The sequence below is a fragment of the Galleria mellonella genome, unplaced genomic scaffold (assembly GCF_026898425.1).
Source record: "Galleria mellonella isolate WM207_F2 unplaced genomic scaffold, CSIRO_AGI_GalMel_v1 utg159, whole genome shotgun sequence".
Lineage (NCBI taxonomy): Eukaryota > Metazoa > Arthropoda > Insecta > Lepidoptera > Pyralidae > Galleria > Galleria mellonella.
The window spans coordinates 2,984,351-3,004,221 of NW_026442004.1; the positions used below are offsets into that span (position 1 = coordinate 2,984,351).

The 19,871-nt window shown below is 36.0% G+C and overlaps 1 protein-coding gene across 1 annotated transcript in view; it reads left to right on the plus strand.

The window, feature by feature from the left end:
- LOC128200151 (progestin and adipoQ receptor family member 4) overlaps nt 1-19,871 on the plus strand; it is a 91,230-nt gene that overhangs the window by 57,527 nt on the left and 13,832 nt on the right. The window contains exons 3-4 of the mRNA XM_052892581.1: nt 3,712-3,815; nt 4,487-4,624. Of these exons, the coding sequence (XP_052748541.1) occupies nt 3,712-3,815; nt 4,487-4,624 (242 nt within the window). The remainder of the gene's footprint in view (nt 1-3,711; nt 3,816-4,486; nt 4,625-19,871) is intronic.

Here is a 19,871-nt window from a genome sequence, read left to right on the forward strand (position 1 = left end):
ATATTATTATCTAATATTATACCTATAGAAACTGTATATTCCCCTTGGAACTCGTCCAATTCTATAAATATATACGTGCTCTAGATATTTATTTTTTATTCATTTCTTATATTTCGATTTGAAAAGTTAGATTCGACAGTAAAGTTACAAGATACGGAGGCATCCAACCATGAGGAGTGCCATTTGCGTAACAGTATTATCTCATGTTCACCATTCTGGTCGTGTCTGTATGCAATATTTATTCTTTTCCATTACTAGTTATTTAATTAAAATTATTTTATTTAATTCCGCTACTATCAGAAGTTCTACAACTAGCTAGAGAGGGAATATGGAAGGTTGGGGGGGAAAAGATTGTTAGTAATGCGAACTACCAGTCCCACTGCTAACAATGTAGTGTACATTATTAAATCAGGTCGACCTCCTCGTGGTCTTCCTGAAAACTATCGTGCTGAATTCCAGGTGTATTCATCATGACGGATTAACTGACCTGCTCTTTCATTCTCTCTTATCATCTCTCTCTGGTACCTTTTCAGCGTATACCGTTTTTTTTGGGGGGGATAATGGAATGGTAACCCCACCCACGCTATCGGTATACACCGGCGGGGCACTAGTGATGGATGATAGGTAAGGATGATGCAGGTCAGTTAGCCCATCGTGATGAATTTAGCAAAAATTGTTCACGATGGTTTCCAGGGGGAACCACGTGAAGGTCGACCTAATAGGGCATATTGTTAGCAATGGAGCTGTCAAACTCCATTACTAACAATCCCTTTTCCCCCGCGTATACCGTTAGCGCAGACGAGGTTACCATTGTATTATCATCCATTACAAAAATATTGAAGGTTATATATATAAACCATCGTATTTTTTGTGGGACAATATATACTCATTAATTTTTGGAGCGAACACAAGAATCTTCGATTGGCCATAAGTATAACTCGAGTTCAAGTTGACACTTGACGTTCGAGAGCTGAGATTATCTCGCGAACACTGAACAAAAAGTTATATAGGTATACCTAGGAATATATAGATGTAATAGACTTTATCTTATTAATATTTTAAACGTGAAACTTTGTTATTTAAACGTGTTTATAAAATTATCACAAGCAATACTGATTACTATGTCTATCTACTGCTCATGTTTATAGGCGACGGTTACCAAGTGGGCCGTCAGCTTGTTTGCCATTTTAAGTTGCATTAAAAAATATGGCGGTGCCTTGTACTCTGTGACTTATCAGTATATATTGTTGTGTATATGCATATGTGTGCATAGTGACGGCCATATGTATAATTGAAAAAAGAATATAAAACAGATTCATACACAGAGTGAAATTGTGTATTTTATTTATCTAATTATTTCTATAAAAACCATTAACTATGACCACTACTACTGAAATACTAAGAACAACGTCAACTCCGAAATCTTTGGTTAACTATATAAAAATATGTGCTTGAAAGGATTAGAATGTTCTTGCAATAAGTAGTATTTTATAATAATAGAATATAGAACAATAAATTCAAGTTTAATGCAGTAATATAAAATACATACATAAAGGTACAAAAGGCGGTATTTTTGCTAGGATTATTATAATCATTATGGATCCCGGAGTCTGACAAAATTCTCATTTATATGTGTACCCTGATAGGAAACGTTAAAAAAGGATATAACTATCATCTCGTTATCTACATAAACCTAAATTTCTAGATCAGATTCAAGTTTACCATGAATGTACGCCAAATGTTACGTTATATAATAATGCCTACTAAAAACTTCATTATCAGGGACGCTACACGCACGGAAGCTCTGCGTTAAGCGAAAGGGACACATTTGTTTTGGTGAAACTGAAATTGTACTTAATATCCTACCCCTATGCAACCATTACACGTACGTTTATATAAAGTTGGTATTAATAATTTAAGGTTTTGCTGCGCAAAAAGAAAACAGCATCTTCTATATCACATCGGCGCTATCGTAATAAAACGAGTATCAAACCAACATGGGAAGTTATATGTTGCCAAAATAATTATTAAAATTGATTCACAATTCACCAAGGTACCGTGTAAGATACATTGTTCACTCATCATTCATTTGTGGCTCATCATCATAGGCTGTGGTGTCCTACATTTGGGCAAAAGTCATCCTAAACTGCATAGTCAGAATGTAACGTTATGCTAAAACTAAGACGCAGATTCTGTATTTCACATTAAAACTTCACATAATTCCTTTTCTAAATTAGCATCTGCAAAGTGAGGAATTTATGATCATGTAACCTCTTCTATATATACATATATATTCGGGTATAATAAACAGGTACAATCAAAGTACCAGAAGGAGACTTTGTACAAAAGTCGTTTGCTTGGGTACCTCTGTCCCATTCGTGTTTCAACCGTGAAGCAGTTGTGTTTGCATGGCTGTGTTTCGGTTTGAAGGGTGGGATATGGCGGAATTTACAGGGTACAGAGGAATAACATCTGAGTCCTCAGAAATTGCAACGCATAGGCGATATCATGGCCGAAACAGTATACTCTGTTATGCCTATGGTACTGCTCATGTCTATAGGCGACGATTACCACTTTCCATCAGGTGGGCTGTCAGCTTGTTTGCCATTCTAAGTAGTATAAAAAAAGTGTTGTTTTTTATTTAAAAGAAAAAATAAATAAACTGAACAGAGATCTTTAATTATTAATAAATTATAATATTTTGGATGTAAAACACATTGAACATGGGGAACGTACCCAGATTGACGTAAACCCGAATACTAATGCACAAAACCGATATTATTGAATAAATTTTAATGCGGTTTATATTCATTAAAGGCTGGATAATTGGAACCGCTCTGGCTATATTTACTTCATTAAAATTTGTTAATTGGAGCAACAATTTTCAAATTTAGAATTTATTTCTTGTTTATATGGAATAAAATCTCTGCCGTAGTATAATAATTTCCATCATTGCACGGTACAAACGGCCGCAACTCGACGCACCTGAATGAAGTTATAATTTCCCCACGGAGGCCGGCGTCGTTAAAAACATATTTATCAAGTTAAATTCGTGTGCGTATTGGCAGCTTAATCTCGGTAATGACTCGAATTTCGTGCGTATCCAATGAAAATCTTTTCAGATACAAATCACGATTGGTGAACTAATCTCCGACTGCGGCGGTTTCGACTTTTTTTTTTAAAGGAAATCTAAAAGTAGATGTAAATGAAATTGTAACTTCACACGAGCTATGAATGAATAGAAACGGTAGGGGTCGCCCTAGATAAACGCATGTCGAGCGAATAGGTGTCCTGCTGAAAAAGGATAAATTAAAAGTACCTACTCGTAACCGGCGAGCTTGTATGAATAGAATGATGAATGTGAGAGGAAGCGAAAGATGCATGTTTGATGATATGGCATTCCATTATCTCTACCTACCCCAATTGGAGACAGGCGTGACATAAGTGTGTCGACATATCATTATTTATTTTTCATTCATAATCGCCTTGACTAACCCCGATTTAAGGACATCAAAGCCAGCAAACAGCTTATTGCGCGTGGCAATATAATTATTTATTATTAAATTTATAGATGTGTCATTTCTTCCCAATATTTTTATACCTTTGCTTGTATATATTTCAAGGTGTTCTAATTCACTCTAACCTATCTAGCTAGTTAATTAATACTAGCTAATTTTTGAGATGTATTGACTGCATTTTCAATGTTTACAGGCGCAATCCCAATGGTGACGGCTACCGTATATTGTGCGCCTACGCCGCTGAGGTACACCGCTCTAGCAGTTTACTGCCTCGGCAGCCTGATCGGCCTATATAAGGTAATGGTACAGACAAAATAATAAATAAATATTATCACGACTATAATCCCTAGGTGCTTTAAATACCCTGCTGCCGGTGACTGGGAAGTTTGCTAGTCGCGAGCCTCAGTCACTGACGGGTAGGCACCGTGAGGAATACCGGGGTGTATTTAGTGGGTAAAAATCCCACAGTACCCATTCGTCGTCCCGCCGGCGGATGGGTCTCTTTGGAAGATTTTCACCCTAGTTAAAAAAAAGGTGCTTTAAATACCCTAATATTCAAAGCCATTTGGATACTTTATCTGAATAGTTTAAAATTGTTTTAATTTAATATTGTTTATTACGTTGTACCGTCAATTACATTTTCTGTTATTCCTGTCTACGGTCGACTAGTAGATAATCCCATATGGTGTTAAGTCATTCATTTACACTTACTAAGTGTATTAAAGTTTAAGTAAATATAAAAATAACTTTCATACAATATATTAAAATTTTGTTTTAATCATGTGAATTATAAAAATGTCTCCATGACGATAAAGGCCTCTGCTTGTAGGTATCCGACTACAACTTAGATACTTTCCAGTTATCCGATTACATCTTTTTGTGTCCTCCAATGAATCAGACGACAGTTTTATGTGCTCTCTAAGGCATGAATATTGCTGAAATCTGTATGATATTTTCTAAATACACAGGCGATGCGAGCATGGTCACCCTGGGAGCGACGGCTGTGCTTCGCAGCGCCGTTCTGTATGCGAGTGCTGCTAGCGGGCGCCCGCGCTGCCCGCCTCGGGGGCGGCGACCCGCATGCAATACTGCACGTCTTCCTCCAGGTCAGTCATACTAAAAGAACAATCAGCAATTAGTCGATTAATAAAAATTGGAAGGCAAGGTGGGTAATAAGTGTCAAAACACTCATTACCTATCCTGTAAAGTACGTAAGTAAAGAGAAATAATAAAAGAAAATCTCTTAAAAATTAAGCTAAAAAAGAATAACTAAAACTATGTATATCAGCCGTTAACTGTCCACTGCTGGACATAGGCCTTCCCCATAAGGGGAGCTATGCTAGTAGTTGCTACGCTTAGCAGGCGAGTTGGCAACTACAGTAAGACTTTGGTGATGTTTAAAAAGGGACTCTGCTGCCAATCTCTCAACCATTAAGTTCTCTTATTGGACACTTACGACACCCACGAGAATGGAAGGAGTGCCCTATTTTATGCGGGGATCACACGATGAACTATAACTATTTATTTAATTATACAGCTTTATGTAGATATCTTATTTCCCGTTTATATTCAGTCTTCTTCCATGTGGCCCAGGCATAAAATAGACCACTCCTTGCTTTCCCGTGAGTATCGTAAGAAGCGAATAAGGGAGGGCAAGGGATGGACAGCAGCGTCCCTCTTAAAACATCTCCAAAGCTTAACTGTGGTTGTCAATGCGCCTGCCAAGCGTGACAACTAGTGGCAAAATCCAAAAGGGAGGCTTCTGTTCAGCAATGGACTATTAAGAGCTGATATAATAATGATGATAATTCAATCTTACTTGTGAATAGTGTTTTTTAAAAATCTCAAATGCACAAATAACAATTATGTTGGCAACTCTCCAAATTAATAAAACAAATGCAAAGGAAAATGCGTTAAAATGTACTGTAAGTAGTGGTCTTAGTAAAGTGCTGTAAGAACACTGTCAAAACACAACCGGCTACAGAATTTACAGATTAAAAACTTGAAAACTGTAAGTTACCGTACACATGAACAATGTTACAAGTCTGAGTTGGCGACCTGCCTAACGAGCACGAACTAGATGCCAGCAGCAAAGCACTTGGACGCCTACAGTACAATAACCATAAACCTTTAGTACACTGCTGGTAACTCACATTGTTTTAGTTTATAACATTTAGAGTTACCAGCACTAACTAAATAACTTAATGACTAACTAAATTACTATTTTATTATACTCTTACAAATAAGTACAGTAACTGTTATTCATATGAAAATTATTCATGATCAATCGTAAACGCCATGTTGCAATTTCAATCTAACTATTTAGTAATAATCGTATTTATTAGGCAGTAAACATCGTTAATAGCCTAATAAATAAAACATAGTATGCTCGCCCTTGGTACTAGAAGTGTTATATTATTTGTACCCTTGCATTATTTTCAAATGTGATTGAAATAAATGTACGCAAGTCGTATGCGTTACGATCATCATATAGCACTATGTATATGTATATAATCTTTTTCATACTGCAATAATAAACCAATTATTTTGATTTCAGAACTACTGAATTTATTTAAATAAAATTTCTATAAGACCGATCTGTAAGTATATCTTTTCAAATAAATTTTTTTTTTTCAAATACAATTTAGAATTGACGGATTTATGAGCTAACAAACATAAAAAGAATAATTAAAAATCTACTTTTTGTTGTCAGTCGAAAACAGTACAAACTTCCTGTTATTTACTCTGTATTATTTAAAGACAAATCAAATACGTTCTTTTAATTATCAATCCCAAATTAATTTAATACGACATGATCTCTAATCTATTTTATTCTGAATTTCACTTTGAAGTTTAAACAATAATACGTGCAGTTACATTTACATATATATATTTACCAGAGGGAGACTTTGTACAAAAGTCGATTGCTTGGGTACCTCTGTCCCATTCGTGTTTCAACCGTGAAGCAGTTGTGTTTGCATGGCTGTGTTTCGGTTTGAAGGGTGGGATATGGCGTGAATTTACTGGGTACAGAGGAATAACACCTGAGTCCTCAGGAATGGCAACGCATGGGGGGTATCATGGGTGAAACAGTATAGTCTGTTATGTTCATGGTACTGCTCATATCTATAGGCGACGGTTACCACTTTCCATCAGGTGGGCCGTCAGCTTGTTTGCCATTCTAAGTTGTATAAAAAAAAAAACTAAAATACCATTTGCACAGTCCTGACTATTAACGAACTGTTATACCCTAGCCCTGTACGGGTTAGTGCTGCGTTGGCGCTCTAACCCACCTTGGTCAGCATTTCTGCTTCCCTTGACGAGCAATGGCCATTTTTAAGTCAGTCTGTCTCGAGCTTTCAAAGCGAACGGTTGCCTAAGGACATACAAACTTATTTTGTCCTAAGTCCTTTATTTTAATATATCGTGTGTGTAAACCATTCCTTTTTTTTTAAAAAACCCAATTGAGGTAATCCGTATAACATTTTTGGTGGCAGCGGTGGGATCCGGAAATTCCAGTAGCCAGGCACCGTTCAACAGACTCTTTCTCTGGATCCTACATCTTAATGAACTATAGTGTCCTAATTATAACTGTACTTTGTGTTGGTGAATAAGTGTGAATTCTAAACCACGAATAAGTTCCTAACTACGCAGCGTGTTCAATTCCCGATTCGCAGAAGAAGAAACTTCTATCCTACTTCGTGCTGCTCATCGTGGTATCCTGTTCCTGAAGAAAAATCCATTGATCAGATCATCTTAATTCGACAACTGGAAGTAATAATTGGCGACGTGACCTTATCGCATCGGAATGCAGCCAGCCGCCGTCGTAGCGTTCTTATCGGCCGCCTACGTATTCTTCGTATAGTAAGTCTTTGGTCATTGTTTATCTTAACTCAATATTTAGGGTTCTGTGAGGCATTTAGTTTATATCAATACATTTATTTTATGTACCAATTTTATTGTTATTACAATTTTTAATTTTAACCAGTTTATGACCTACTCTGTAACTACATCCTTAATTTAAGTATTATGCCAAAATTTCCTAAGGTTGAAGAAAATACATTAACTATTGATACTGCCGCAGTAGATCAAGATATTAGCAATACATTAGTGAAGTCACCACTTTCTTCTCCTCGTATTACTAGAAAGGCAGCAGCAGCTCTAGCTATGGCCGAATTAGAACTTAGCATTCTATTTAAATTTATCAAGTCTTACAATGGCGACAGGGAAACTCTAAATTCATTCTTAGTAAACTGTGATAACGCTTTTGATTTAGCTACAGAATCTCAAAACCTATCCTATTTAAATTTATTCTTAGCCAATTGAACGGGAAAGCGGAGGTTGCTTGTTCTATTAAAGATTTTACATCATGGGAACAACTCAAGGAATTCCTAAAAACCCAATTCAGTGAACGTAAACACTATTCGCACCTTCTCACTGAACTCCAAGAGAGCAAGCAAGGCCCGCAAGATAATGTAAGCCAATATGCCCTTCGCGTAGAGACCTACCTCTCACAATTGTTGACCGAAATATCCTTGTCCAATACTAAAGTAAAAGAATTACCTGGCCGCACTGCAGCCATGGAGGATTTAGCTCTCCATCATTTCCTTATGGGGCTTCACCCCGAATTTCAAACATTGTGAGATGCAGATCTCCTAAAACATTGAATGAAGCTATCAATTTTGCCGTTTCCGAAGAGCGAATTCAACAAACACTGTACAGACGCCCACAACCAGAATCAAAACCTAATAACAGTAACGCCAACAAATTTAAACCAACACATTATAAATCAAGCAATACATCCCCATCTTCATACAAACCTTTTAACCCTGCATCGCAAGCAAGCTCTAGCCTATTTTGCCGATACTGTAAAATTCCCGGTCACGATATCTCCATGTGTAAGAAACGCGAATATAATAACAATCGTTTCAAAATCCCACAAAATCCTATATCTAGCCAAAATCCTTATGGGGCATCCCCACGTGTAAACTTCCTCGAAAACCAACCTAATGAAGACGCAGGCCGTGATGAAGTAGATACTTTAAACGAATAGATGTCTCGATTTGGCGTCGCGCGAGACAAAAGCCTAAAGTCGATGCCGTATTCAAACCTTCTACACTGCGGGACCACACGGGTAACCAGCCCCAAATAAGCGCCCATTCCATTAATCCACGGGACCACACGGGTAACCAGCCCCAAATAAGCGCCCATTCCATTAATCCAAGGGACCACACGGGTAACCAGCCCCAAATAAGCGCCCATTCCATTAATCCAAGGGACCACACGGGTAACCAGCCCCAAATAAGCGCCCATTCCATTAATCTACGGGACCACACGGGTAACCAGCCCCAAATAAGTGCCCATAATATTAATTCTCGGGACCAGGTAAACAACCAGTCTCGAACCGGCATCCAAGAAATATCTAAAGCTATTCCTTCTGATACTCATAATTTAGAGAATATCTCTAAGCGCAATGAGACCAATATCTATGAGGTAAACATAGATACATCAAAGAGAATGTTACCGCATGTGTTACTAGATTCACCAGTCTCAGATATCCCATTGTCCTTACTGGTCGATTCAGGCTCTGCTATATGTCTTCTAAAAGAATCCAGTATCCATAATAACCAAAAGATAATTAAAGAATCCATTAAACTTAAGGGTATAGATCCCGGCGACGAACCGACCCAAACAGTAGGTCATTTCCAACTCAAGCTCAATTTAAGTGATAACAAATTCGTGCCTTTTAAATTTCACGTCATCAGAGACATTAACCTACCCTATGATGGAATAATAGGGACCGACTTCCTGACCACTTTTGGTTGTAAAATCGATTATACTAACGATAGGTTGAAAATTGGTAAATTCGATATCAAATTACATTTTTCCGAACCCTTTTATGTAATTCCCCCTCGAACTGAAACCGTTATTGAATGTTCAATTAAGAAGACCAATCTTAAAGAAGGCATAGTTACCGATCAACACATTTCCGATAATATTCTGATATCTAACTGTATTGTTAAAATTAAAGACAACAATTGTGTTAATCTAACCATTGCAAATGTCTCAGAGTCTTTTATAAATATCAAAAAAAACCTAAACCTCAAGGTTGAACCTTTAGAACTTACTGTGTTCCCAGTAACTCCGAATACCCAAAAGATATCTAAACGAACTGATGAAGTTATTCGCTCACTAAGAACCGATCATTTAAATCAAGAAGAAAGGGAAGCTCTTATTGAACTTTGCTCCCAATATTCGGATATTTTTCACCTCCCCAATGATCAATTATCCTATACCACCGTCCTTGACCACAAAATTAAGACGAGCAGCGAAACTCCTATTCACACAAAATCATATCGATTCCCAGAATTTCACAAAAAGGAAGTAGAGTCACAAATTAACAAGATGCTTGACCAGGGCATCATAGAACATTCATCTTCCCCATGGAGCTCACCAATCTGGATAGTCCCTAAAAAATTAGATTCTCAAGGTCAACGAAAATGGCGAATAGTTATCGATTATCGGAAATTAAACGATATCACCATCGGCGAGACATATCCTATCCCACAAATATCCGAAATACTTGATCAGTTGGGAAACTGTAAATATTTTTCAACATTAGACCTTACTTCTGGCTTCCATCAAATCCTTATTTCCCCCCAGGACGCTCCTAAAACTGCTTTTTCCGTACCTCAGGGCCATTTCCAATTCAACCGAATGCCATTCGGACTTAAGAATGCTCCATCTACATTTCAAAAACTTATGAATAATTGTCTTTATGGTCTTCAAGGCACTCGATGTTTCGTATATTTAGATGACATAGTCATTTACTCACTTGACCTTGTCTCCCATATTAATAATTTAAGAGCGATCTTTGATAGAATTCGTAAATTTACTCTAAAACTCGAACCAGGGAAGTGTGAATTCCTAAGAAAAGAAGTCTCCTATTTGGGACATGTTATTAGTGAAGACGGTGTAAAACCAAACCCAGAAAAAATTAAGGCGGTATCAGAGTTCCCTATTCCTCAGTCTCCCAAGGACATCAAGTCGTTTCTAGGTCTGGTATCGTATTATAGAAGATTTATACCCGAATTTTCAAAATTAGCCAAGCCTCTAACATCCCTCTTAAAGAAAGATACCCCATTCCAATGGCAAAACGAGCAACAGCTCGCTTTTGAAAATTTGAAAAATAAACTAATCTCCGCTCCCATCCTGGCATACCCAGATTTTACGCAACCTTTTCTCCTAACATGTGATGCTTCAAATTACGCGATTTCTGCCATATTATCCCAAGGTCCCATAGGAAAAGACCGTCCTATCGCGTACGCCTCTAGAACTCTTAATAAAGCTGAGTGCAACTATAGTGTCACTGAAAAAGAATGTCTTGCCGTAGTCTTTGGCACCAAGGTATTCAGACCATATATCTATGGCCATCGTTTCACTGTTCTAACGGACCACAAACCATTAGAATGGCTATTCAAGTGCAAAGACCCGGGATCGCGACTTATCCGTTGGCGCCTGAAATTGGAAGAGTTCGAATACGACATTCAATATAAAAAGGGGAAAATTAATACTAATGCGGATGCCCTGTCCCGATTTCCTGTTAACCCAATCCAACCTGAAAACGCCCCTAGTGCCCAAAGAGAATCTCCTTCAATAGATGAAGATCTTATGGACTTATTAATATCACCTCCTTCATTTAACCCGACCGAGTTAAATCCACCTAGTGCTGGTGAGGATATCTTGCCCTTACCTGAAATAGACTTATCTCCAACAGATCTTCTCGATACCAACCAGGATACTCCCACATTACCTGGAACAACCTTATCTTCCTTAAATCCTAATCAAGACATTCCAGCGCCATCTGAAATAAATCAGCACTCTAGTGTACAGAGAGGTGAAACTGACCTAATTAATTCCCCCGAAGGTAATACCACACAGCCATCTACTTCAAATGCTCAGTCTGAAGCTGTATCTACGTCACCTACGAGCTCTTTCCCAGATTTACCTAACGACGACTATTCCACCTTCCTGAAAACAATTACTAAAAAGGAAAACACCTTTAACACGAATATCTTAGAACACAACGAAGACATCAGTAAATCAACCCACAAAATCATTGTCTTACCCACTTCCATTGATCTGGATGAATCTAACCCATTCATTCAAAATACTCTTGATAGTCTACCTGACAGCTCTGAAATACTGAATAAAGAAAGACCTCTTAACTCCTTTACATCATTTAGACACGAGGGCAAAACATACTATCTCCTTTTCTTCAAGGTCTACCATTTCGATAAATCCAGTTACGAAGATATCTATAAAAGCCTTAAAACGCTTAGAAACGAATTAGTAGTCAATGTAGACAATGATACTAATTTAGATGTTGCTATAACCGAATTTAAGAACCCTTTTGATACTTACCAGTATATTAAGATTTATAACATGCTCCTATATTTGTTCCACAATACCGGTATTAATATACATATATTTAAAAACAAAATTATATACCCAGCTCTTTCTGAGATTCCAAAAATACTTCAAGAGAACCACGATATTCCAATTGCGGGACATCTTGGTAGTACTCGTATGCTTAAAAGAATTCAGGAAACTTTTTACTGGAAAAACATGCGTGGTGATATTGAGACTTTTGTAAAGAAATGTTCTCAATGTCGGACTAATAAGGCCCTTAGGCAGATTAATCGAGCACCCATGCAAATCACCAGCACTTCGACCGAACCGTGTCAAAGAATATCTCTTGACATTGTCGGACCACTTCCCGAAGCAGGACCAGCAAAACTAAAATATATCCTAACTATACAAGATGACCTAACCAAATTCTCTTCCGCGTATCCAATTCGCAGCATCACAGCAGAGGAAACAAGCGAATGCTTGCTTCACTACATATCCATCTTTGGTATTCCTAAAACAATACTCACAGATCAAGGGACCAATTTCAATTCCGATCTATTCAAGAAGACTTGCGATTTCCTTAAAATAAAGAATTTATGGTCCTCTCCATACCACCCACAAACTCAAGGCGCTTTAGAGCGTAGTCATTCAACTCTTAAAGAATATCTAAGATCCTATGTTAATGAAGAACAAACAAACTGGCCCCGTTACGTCTATACAGCCATGCTCACTTACAATACATCTGTCCATTGCACAACTCATTTCACACCTTACGAACTTATGTTCGGAAACAAACCATTCATACCAAACTCTATTTACGAGGAATCGCTAGGTGCAACATATCCTGATTATGTTCGCATGCTTCAAAATCGATTAAAATACTCTAGAGAAAAGGCTCTGGATTTCATAAGGAAATCTAAAGAATCTTCCAAATCATACTATGATAGCCATACTCGTCCAATCAGATATAAGGTTGGAGAGTATGTATATTTAAGGAATCACTTGAGAATGCGTAAGGCCCTTTCCCCACAATGGAAAGGCCCCTACAAAATAATTAGGGTAAATAATAATAACACACTTACTTTACTCATCAACCGGCGCCATGTGACCCATCACTTCGATCAAGTGAAGGCAGCAGACGTTAGTGTCACAAATTAGTAGTTAATTTTGATATCTTAGGCTAATAAGTTAGTAGAAGTAAGATGCAAATAGGATTAGGAATAGTAGATTATAAGCATTATTTTTATTATTTTTATTTACTATACAACCATTATTTACAGCCCAGTTCGAGGTCAATCACAACAAGATTACATACAGCCAATTACTACAAGCTCAGGCCTTTACTATGATTATCTAGGGAACCTTAAGATTAATAATGTAGAGTTAAAAATACTAATACCTGTAGACATTTCTCATTTCGGCCCAAATATTCTAAACATTGAAACTGCCTTAAATACTACAGAACAGTTATGTAACCAAACCAGAAAAGGAATTGATGCGGAATGTCATAAATTATTACTACCACTAACAGTAAGACTTCACGATATGAATAGAGACTTTGCATCTATCTCACATTTAATGGATAACAGATTCAGACGAAACGCTTGGATAGGAGGTATAGGAACAATCCTAAAACATATTGTAGGTTCCTTAGATGAAAACGATGGATTAAAATATGACGAAGCGATACGATCCTTACAAAATAATGAAAAACAGTTGGCTTCACTAATGAAGGAAAATATTTTGGTTACTGCCTCTATTTTAACACATTTTAATGATACTTTAAGTAAAATAAGAGATAATGAAATTAATCTTAATGAAGCTATCGACAAACTCTCGTTAAATGTAAAAAACATTAAAGAAACCACCGATGAATTACAATTACTGGCCAATATTAATGAGATAGTTGGTATCCTAGAGACGTCAATATCGCTTTATCATTCCAATTAGAAGACATAATTAACGCCATTTTATTCAGTAGTCAAAATATCCTGCACCCTGCAATGATAACACCAAGTCAGATATACCGAGAGCTTGCCGATAACTACAGATACTTGCCCAGCGATCTCGAATTGCCTGTAAACTTAGATATTAAGTCAATTTATCTTATTTTAAGTATTTCTAAACTATTATGCTATTATGTTAATAATAAGATTATATTTGTTTTGCAAGTGCCATTGGTCAATACCAGAGAATATGTATTATTTCATAGTATTAGCTTACCGACACCGTACAACCCTAAAGAACCAGATTCGTTTAGCTTAATCATACCCGAAAATAAATATATAGCAATGACCAAAGACAAATCCCATTATTGCGTTTTCGACAATATGGAAATCTGTAAACCCGTAAGTTTGGGAAGTTACATATGCGACATTGAAAATGTGTATTCCGTGGATGCGAAACCTGTATGTGAAAGTGAATTATTGGCGAAAGTGATAAGTGAAAAACCAGTACAATGTGAAACCAAAATAATAATAGGAGAACTGGATGTTTGGAAACCTTTGAAAAACAATAAGTGGCTCTATATTCAATCGAAACCAAATAAAGTTTCAATAGACTGTTTAAATTCAAAATTATACGAAACAACCATTTTAGGCACAGGCATATTGAGCATCCCGGATAATTGTATTGGATACTGTAAAAGCACCACACTAATACCAAGACACAACATTCTAAATATCACTTCACCTATTAACCATGTACCAGAATTTAATTTGATTAATGACACTTGCTGCAACTTAGTTAAGTTAAATATATTTTCAAATAATGTGTCTCCTGTTCAACTACAAAATATTGATTTAGATGAATTTAGTTCAAAAAATAAAATAATTATAAATTCCCTTTTAAATGAATTAAGGGCAATTGAACATCCTCAAAGCCCACATATTGTTAAATATGGGACACAATATTCTATTTTTATAATTATAATCTTAGTGTGTTTTATTATTATTATAGCATATATAATTTTTAAGGAATTTTGTAGAGCCGGCAGCAACCGCCACTTTCGATTCAACTTTAAGAAATCATCTCCCATATCTGCTCCCAAAACAATAGACAACACAACTAACAGACAAGACTCTGAAATAGAAGTAATTACACCTATTGCCCCATTAAGGACCAGAATTTGAAAGAGACTCGGTATCAACCCCAAGTCTCTTCTTAAAGGGGGAGGTGTTATACCCTAGCCCTGTACGGGTTAGTGCTGCGTTGGCGCTCTAACCCACCTTGGTCAGCATTTCTGCTTCCCTTGACGAGCAATGGCCATTTTTAAGTCAGTCTGTCTCGAGCTTTCAAAGCGAACGGTTGCCTAAGGACATACAAACTTATTTTGTCCTAAGTCCTTTATTTTAATATATCGTGTGTGTAAACCATTCCTTTTTTTTTAAAAAACCCAATTGAGGTAATCCGTATAACAGAACGTTTAAATCATAACATCCAATACAGAGACAGGCCACTTTTCGCCTAATATTGTTGCTAAATAAAACAAGAAGCAGATAAAGATAATCTTAGACAATTAGGCAAACATTTATCAAAAAGCTTATAAACTATAAGCATCTCATTACTTATATCATAACTACGTATAATCCTTTTGATCTTTGAATCTAATTAATCTAATTATAGTAGTTGTGGATTTTAGCTGTTTGTGTATTTACTAATCGACACACATTTATTAGAGGAATTAAATCCCATTTTATTCGAGTGTAACATATGTGTATTGGATTCGAAACAATACCGGCATCAGCTGGCAAGTTGCCACTGCAATGTAGGTAGCCTACATACAAAAAAATGTAATTTTCTACTGGAAAAGTCTAGGTATTCATATACCTAGACTTTTACAGGAAAATTTCGATTAGAGATAGAGCTTATGTTCAATATACTAGAGCTTCATTTATACTACCAACACTTCAAACAACTGACACTACAGATATGGCCGCCCATTGTTTTCTCTGTGTGATCATCTACGAGTACACTAATATTATAAAGAGGAAAGATTTGAATTTTTGTGTGTATGTATGTTTGTAATGAATAAACTCATAAACTACTTTGCCGATTTCAAAAATTCATTCACCATTAGAAAGCTACATTCACCCCGAGTAACATAGGCTATATTTATTGCTAGAAAAGATTAGGGATTCTTACTAAAACTTTAGTATCGTAACTCAAGGTGTAAAAATATGCTATAAAATATCTTTCGTCACGTGCGCTGCGGAAACTATTGGTAATAGAACAAAAGTATGTTCTACAATATAGAAGAAAATATCAATTATTACAAAAAACTTCTAAAATACTATACGTCCAACTATTATCGTTATGCCACAATAACCACTTTTAAAAATGTTGTAAAAATGTTCACCTGTGCGAAGCCGGAACGGGCCGCTAGTTTTTTTATATGTACTCGTATGATAAGTTTACTACTGTAATCCCTTGGAGGGAACAATAAAGAGTATCTATCTTTATTGAAACATATATCTGTGTTTGTATTAGAATTATTTAATTCCGCTATCATTAGTATACGTGCGACTACAAATATTTGACACTGAGCATTGATTATTATTATAAGTAGAGGCTCTACGACCTTTCCCGTTAGTCATCAATCTCTGACCATCGTTAATTGTAATCAACTAACTAATGATATATATTTCCACAAAATAACGCCTAATGCAGTATACGAATACATACAATGTATTTGAATTATAATATTTGACACCTAGAGCTTACAAAAACACGCCTTTATAATCTAAATATTTATATTTATACAATTAATAAATATTTAAACAAGAGTTGATTTTTTAATTTCGTCTCTTACACGTTTCTTAAAAGTTTTGTCTAAGTCTTTATTTAAAAGACAGATGTAACTAGGTATAACTTCGTCTTTATTGGAATATCTAGAAAAAATATTACTTTAATAAAAGTTATAAGTTTACTATTGTAATCTAATGGAGAAAACAAGAAAGAGTATCTATCTATCGTATCTAAAGTTATGATCATTACAAATATTATGTTACAAAAAGATGAAATTTTGTTTATGTTGAGTATTTAGGTAAATAATTTTACTATTTTAAGGTTTTTTCCACAAATAAACCGACCTTCATGTTAACTAAATGATTAATTTTAATACGGGGGAATACACATAAAAGTACGTACACATAAAATATAGTAAAATAATTTTTTTGTTGAAAATTATTTTACTAATGGAAATCTAATACTATTACTACTATATTATTATAATATCTACTTTAGACAGTAGGTATTGTAATAATATTTTTTTTTTTTTATGTGTGAAAATGGTATGGTAATCCCGCCTGCGCTAACGGGATACGCTGGCGGAGCACCAGTGAAAGGTGATAGATGAGAATGAAAACAGGCCAGTTAGCCCATCATGATGAATTCATCAGGAATTAACCATGATAGTTTCCAGGAAGAACCACGAGGAGGTCGACCTAGTTGGGTATATTGCTAGCAATGGGATTCTCAGTCTCCATTACTAACAATCCCTTTCTCCCCTGTAATAATATATTGTGCATGAACATCTGCGAGAAACAAGCAGTTATCGGTATCAGTAGCTACATAAATTATAAGGTTCAGGTATAACTCTTTAGAAGACAGCATAAATATATTAAAGGACTAAAGAAAATTATTGAAGTAGATATTATATTATTATTATTTCTTAATGAATTTTATAATTAAACGACACTACAAACGTGCAACTGAATAATGAATGTCCACACGGCAAAATACAACAGGCGTCACACTGCCAACTGCCATTTCTTGCATAAATGCGCAATTAGCTTACCTACCTCCCCGTGCGGCCTGCATATTTAAAACGTGTCTACCACCCATGGCTAAAGCACAGACCATACGAAAAGCTAAGCTAAATGAATCTATGTTTTTTTTAATGAGTGAAAATGGAATAGTAACCCTGCCCGCGCTATCGACGAGGCACCAGTGGAAAATGATAAGTGAAAATGAATGCAGGCCAGTTGACCCACCATGATGAATTCGACAAGAATTAACCTTTATGGTTTCCAGGGGGAACCGCGTGGAGGTCGACCTGAAAGGGTATATTCCTAGCAATGGGGCTATTAGATCTTATTACTAACAATCCTTTTCCCCCAGTGAACCTATGTTAGTGCACATAATTACAGCGTCATTTCGTTGTATCTTCACGCTGCGAGTTTAAGCTAAACGAACTAACTAAACTACATTGCAGGGAAAGGATTGTTAGTAATGCGGATTACCAGCTCCAGTATATCAGCAGTATACCCCATCAGGTCGACCTCTACCTGGTCCTTCCTGGAAACCATCGAGCTGAATTCCAGTTGTATTCATCACGATGGGCTAAGTGGCCTGCGTTTACATTCTCACTTATCATCCCTCATTGGTGCCCCAACACCGTATAATGTTAGCGCAAACAATGTACCATTCCATTATCATCCATTAAAAAAAACTGAACTTACTTCGGCTAATCTGATAATAGACCCGACTCTGAGGTGTCATTCCTCTAGATTTATCACTTAGCCTAAAATTTTGAAATTGATAAGTTCGTGAAATTAATATTTTATGGACCATCGTAAACTAAAATTATAAAAAAAATTATTTAAATATATATGAGAATATTGGTTCATATTATGGTTTTTTTGTTAGGTGAAAAGACAGGATTTTTGTTAGGAGACAGTAGGTATTGTAATAATATTTTTTTTTTATGTGTGAAAATGGTATGGTAATCCCGCCTGCGCTAACGGGATACGCTGGCGGAACACCAGTGAAGGGTGATAGATGAGAATGAAAACAGGCCAGTTAGCCCATCATGATGAATTCATCAGGAATTAGCCATGATAGTTTCCAGGGGGAACCGCGAGGAGGTCGACCTGGTTGGGTATATTGCTAGCAATGGGATTCTCAGTCTCCATTACTAACAATCTCTTTCCCCCCTCATATTATGGTTGGACCACTTTGTCCACAATTGTTCTTTGTGCTACAGTATATTATGTATTACTGCTCGTACGTTGACCACATGCCACTAAAATAATTTTCAAGTTATCAGTAATGTAGATCTAAATTACAGAAAACTAAAAACGTACACCACTGCATTAGCTCAGTAGATCAATATATATAATAAAATCGTAACTGGTCGTTGTATGTACATGGAAGACACGTAAGAAAAATTATTACAGAGGGGCTTTATGAACGTAATAGAACTCAAAATAATGATTTTTAAGATTTCTGTCTGTTTATCTGATTGTCTGTACGTTTGTGCACGCTAATATCAGGAACGACTTAACCGATTTGAATACGGTTTTCCCTTATTCGTTGCGGTTTACTCCACAACATTTAGCGTTTGTCTTATTTCAATCGATTTACAAATAAATAACTTATATCAATTTAAAGAATCACATATAAAATGCTATAAAATAACCGATCAGTTGAATTGGTTTAAACTTCTTTTATTGTATGTATTGATTTTCGATAATTCTGTCTACTCGTGCGAAGCCGGGTGGAATCGCTAGTACTTAATAAATATATATTGTTTTCTCACTGTGATTATTTCTTGTAATTATTTATAATTATAATAAGTTTACTATTGTTATCTTTTGGAGGAAACAATAAAGAGTATCTATCTATCTACTTAATAAATATATAAACCCAAATAGTACTTAATCATAACGTACGAACGTTATATATACATGTTATTATCTACACTCATAAGTATCTTGAAGTGGCATAATAAATCATTTTCCTGTGGAAATCTTGCATTTTCTAGCATCAAAGTTTTTTTTTCCTCATATTTATTTTAACCTTAGATCAGTCACTCTTTATTGCATAAAACTAGTTATAAAACCAAAGATAAAATATCAATAATCAATTCTTTGGCCTGGGGCTCATCATCAACATCATCACTGTCCACTGCTGAACATACGCCTCCCTCATAAGATAGGT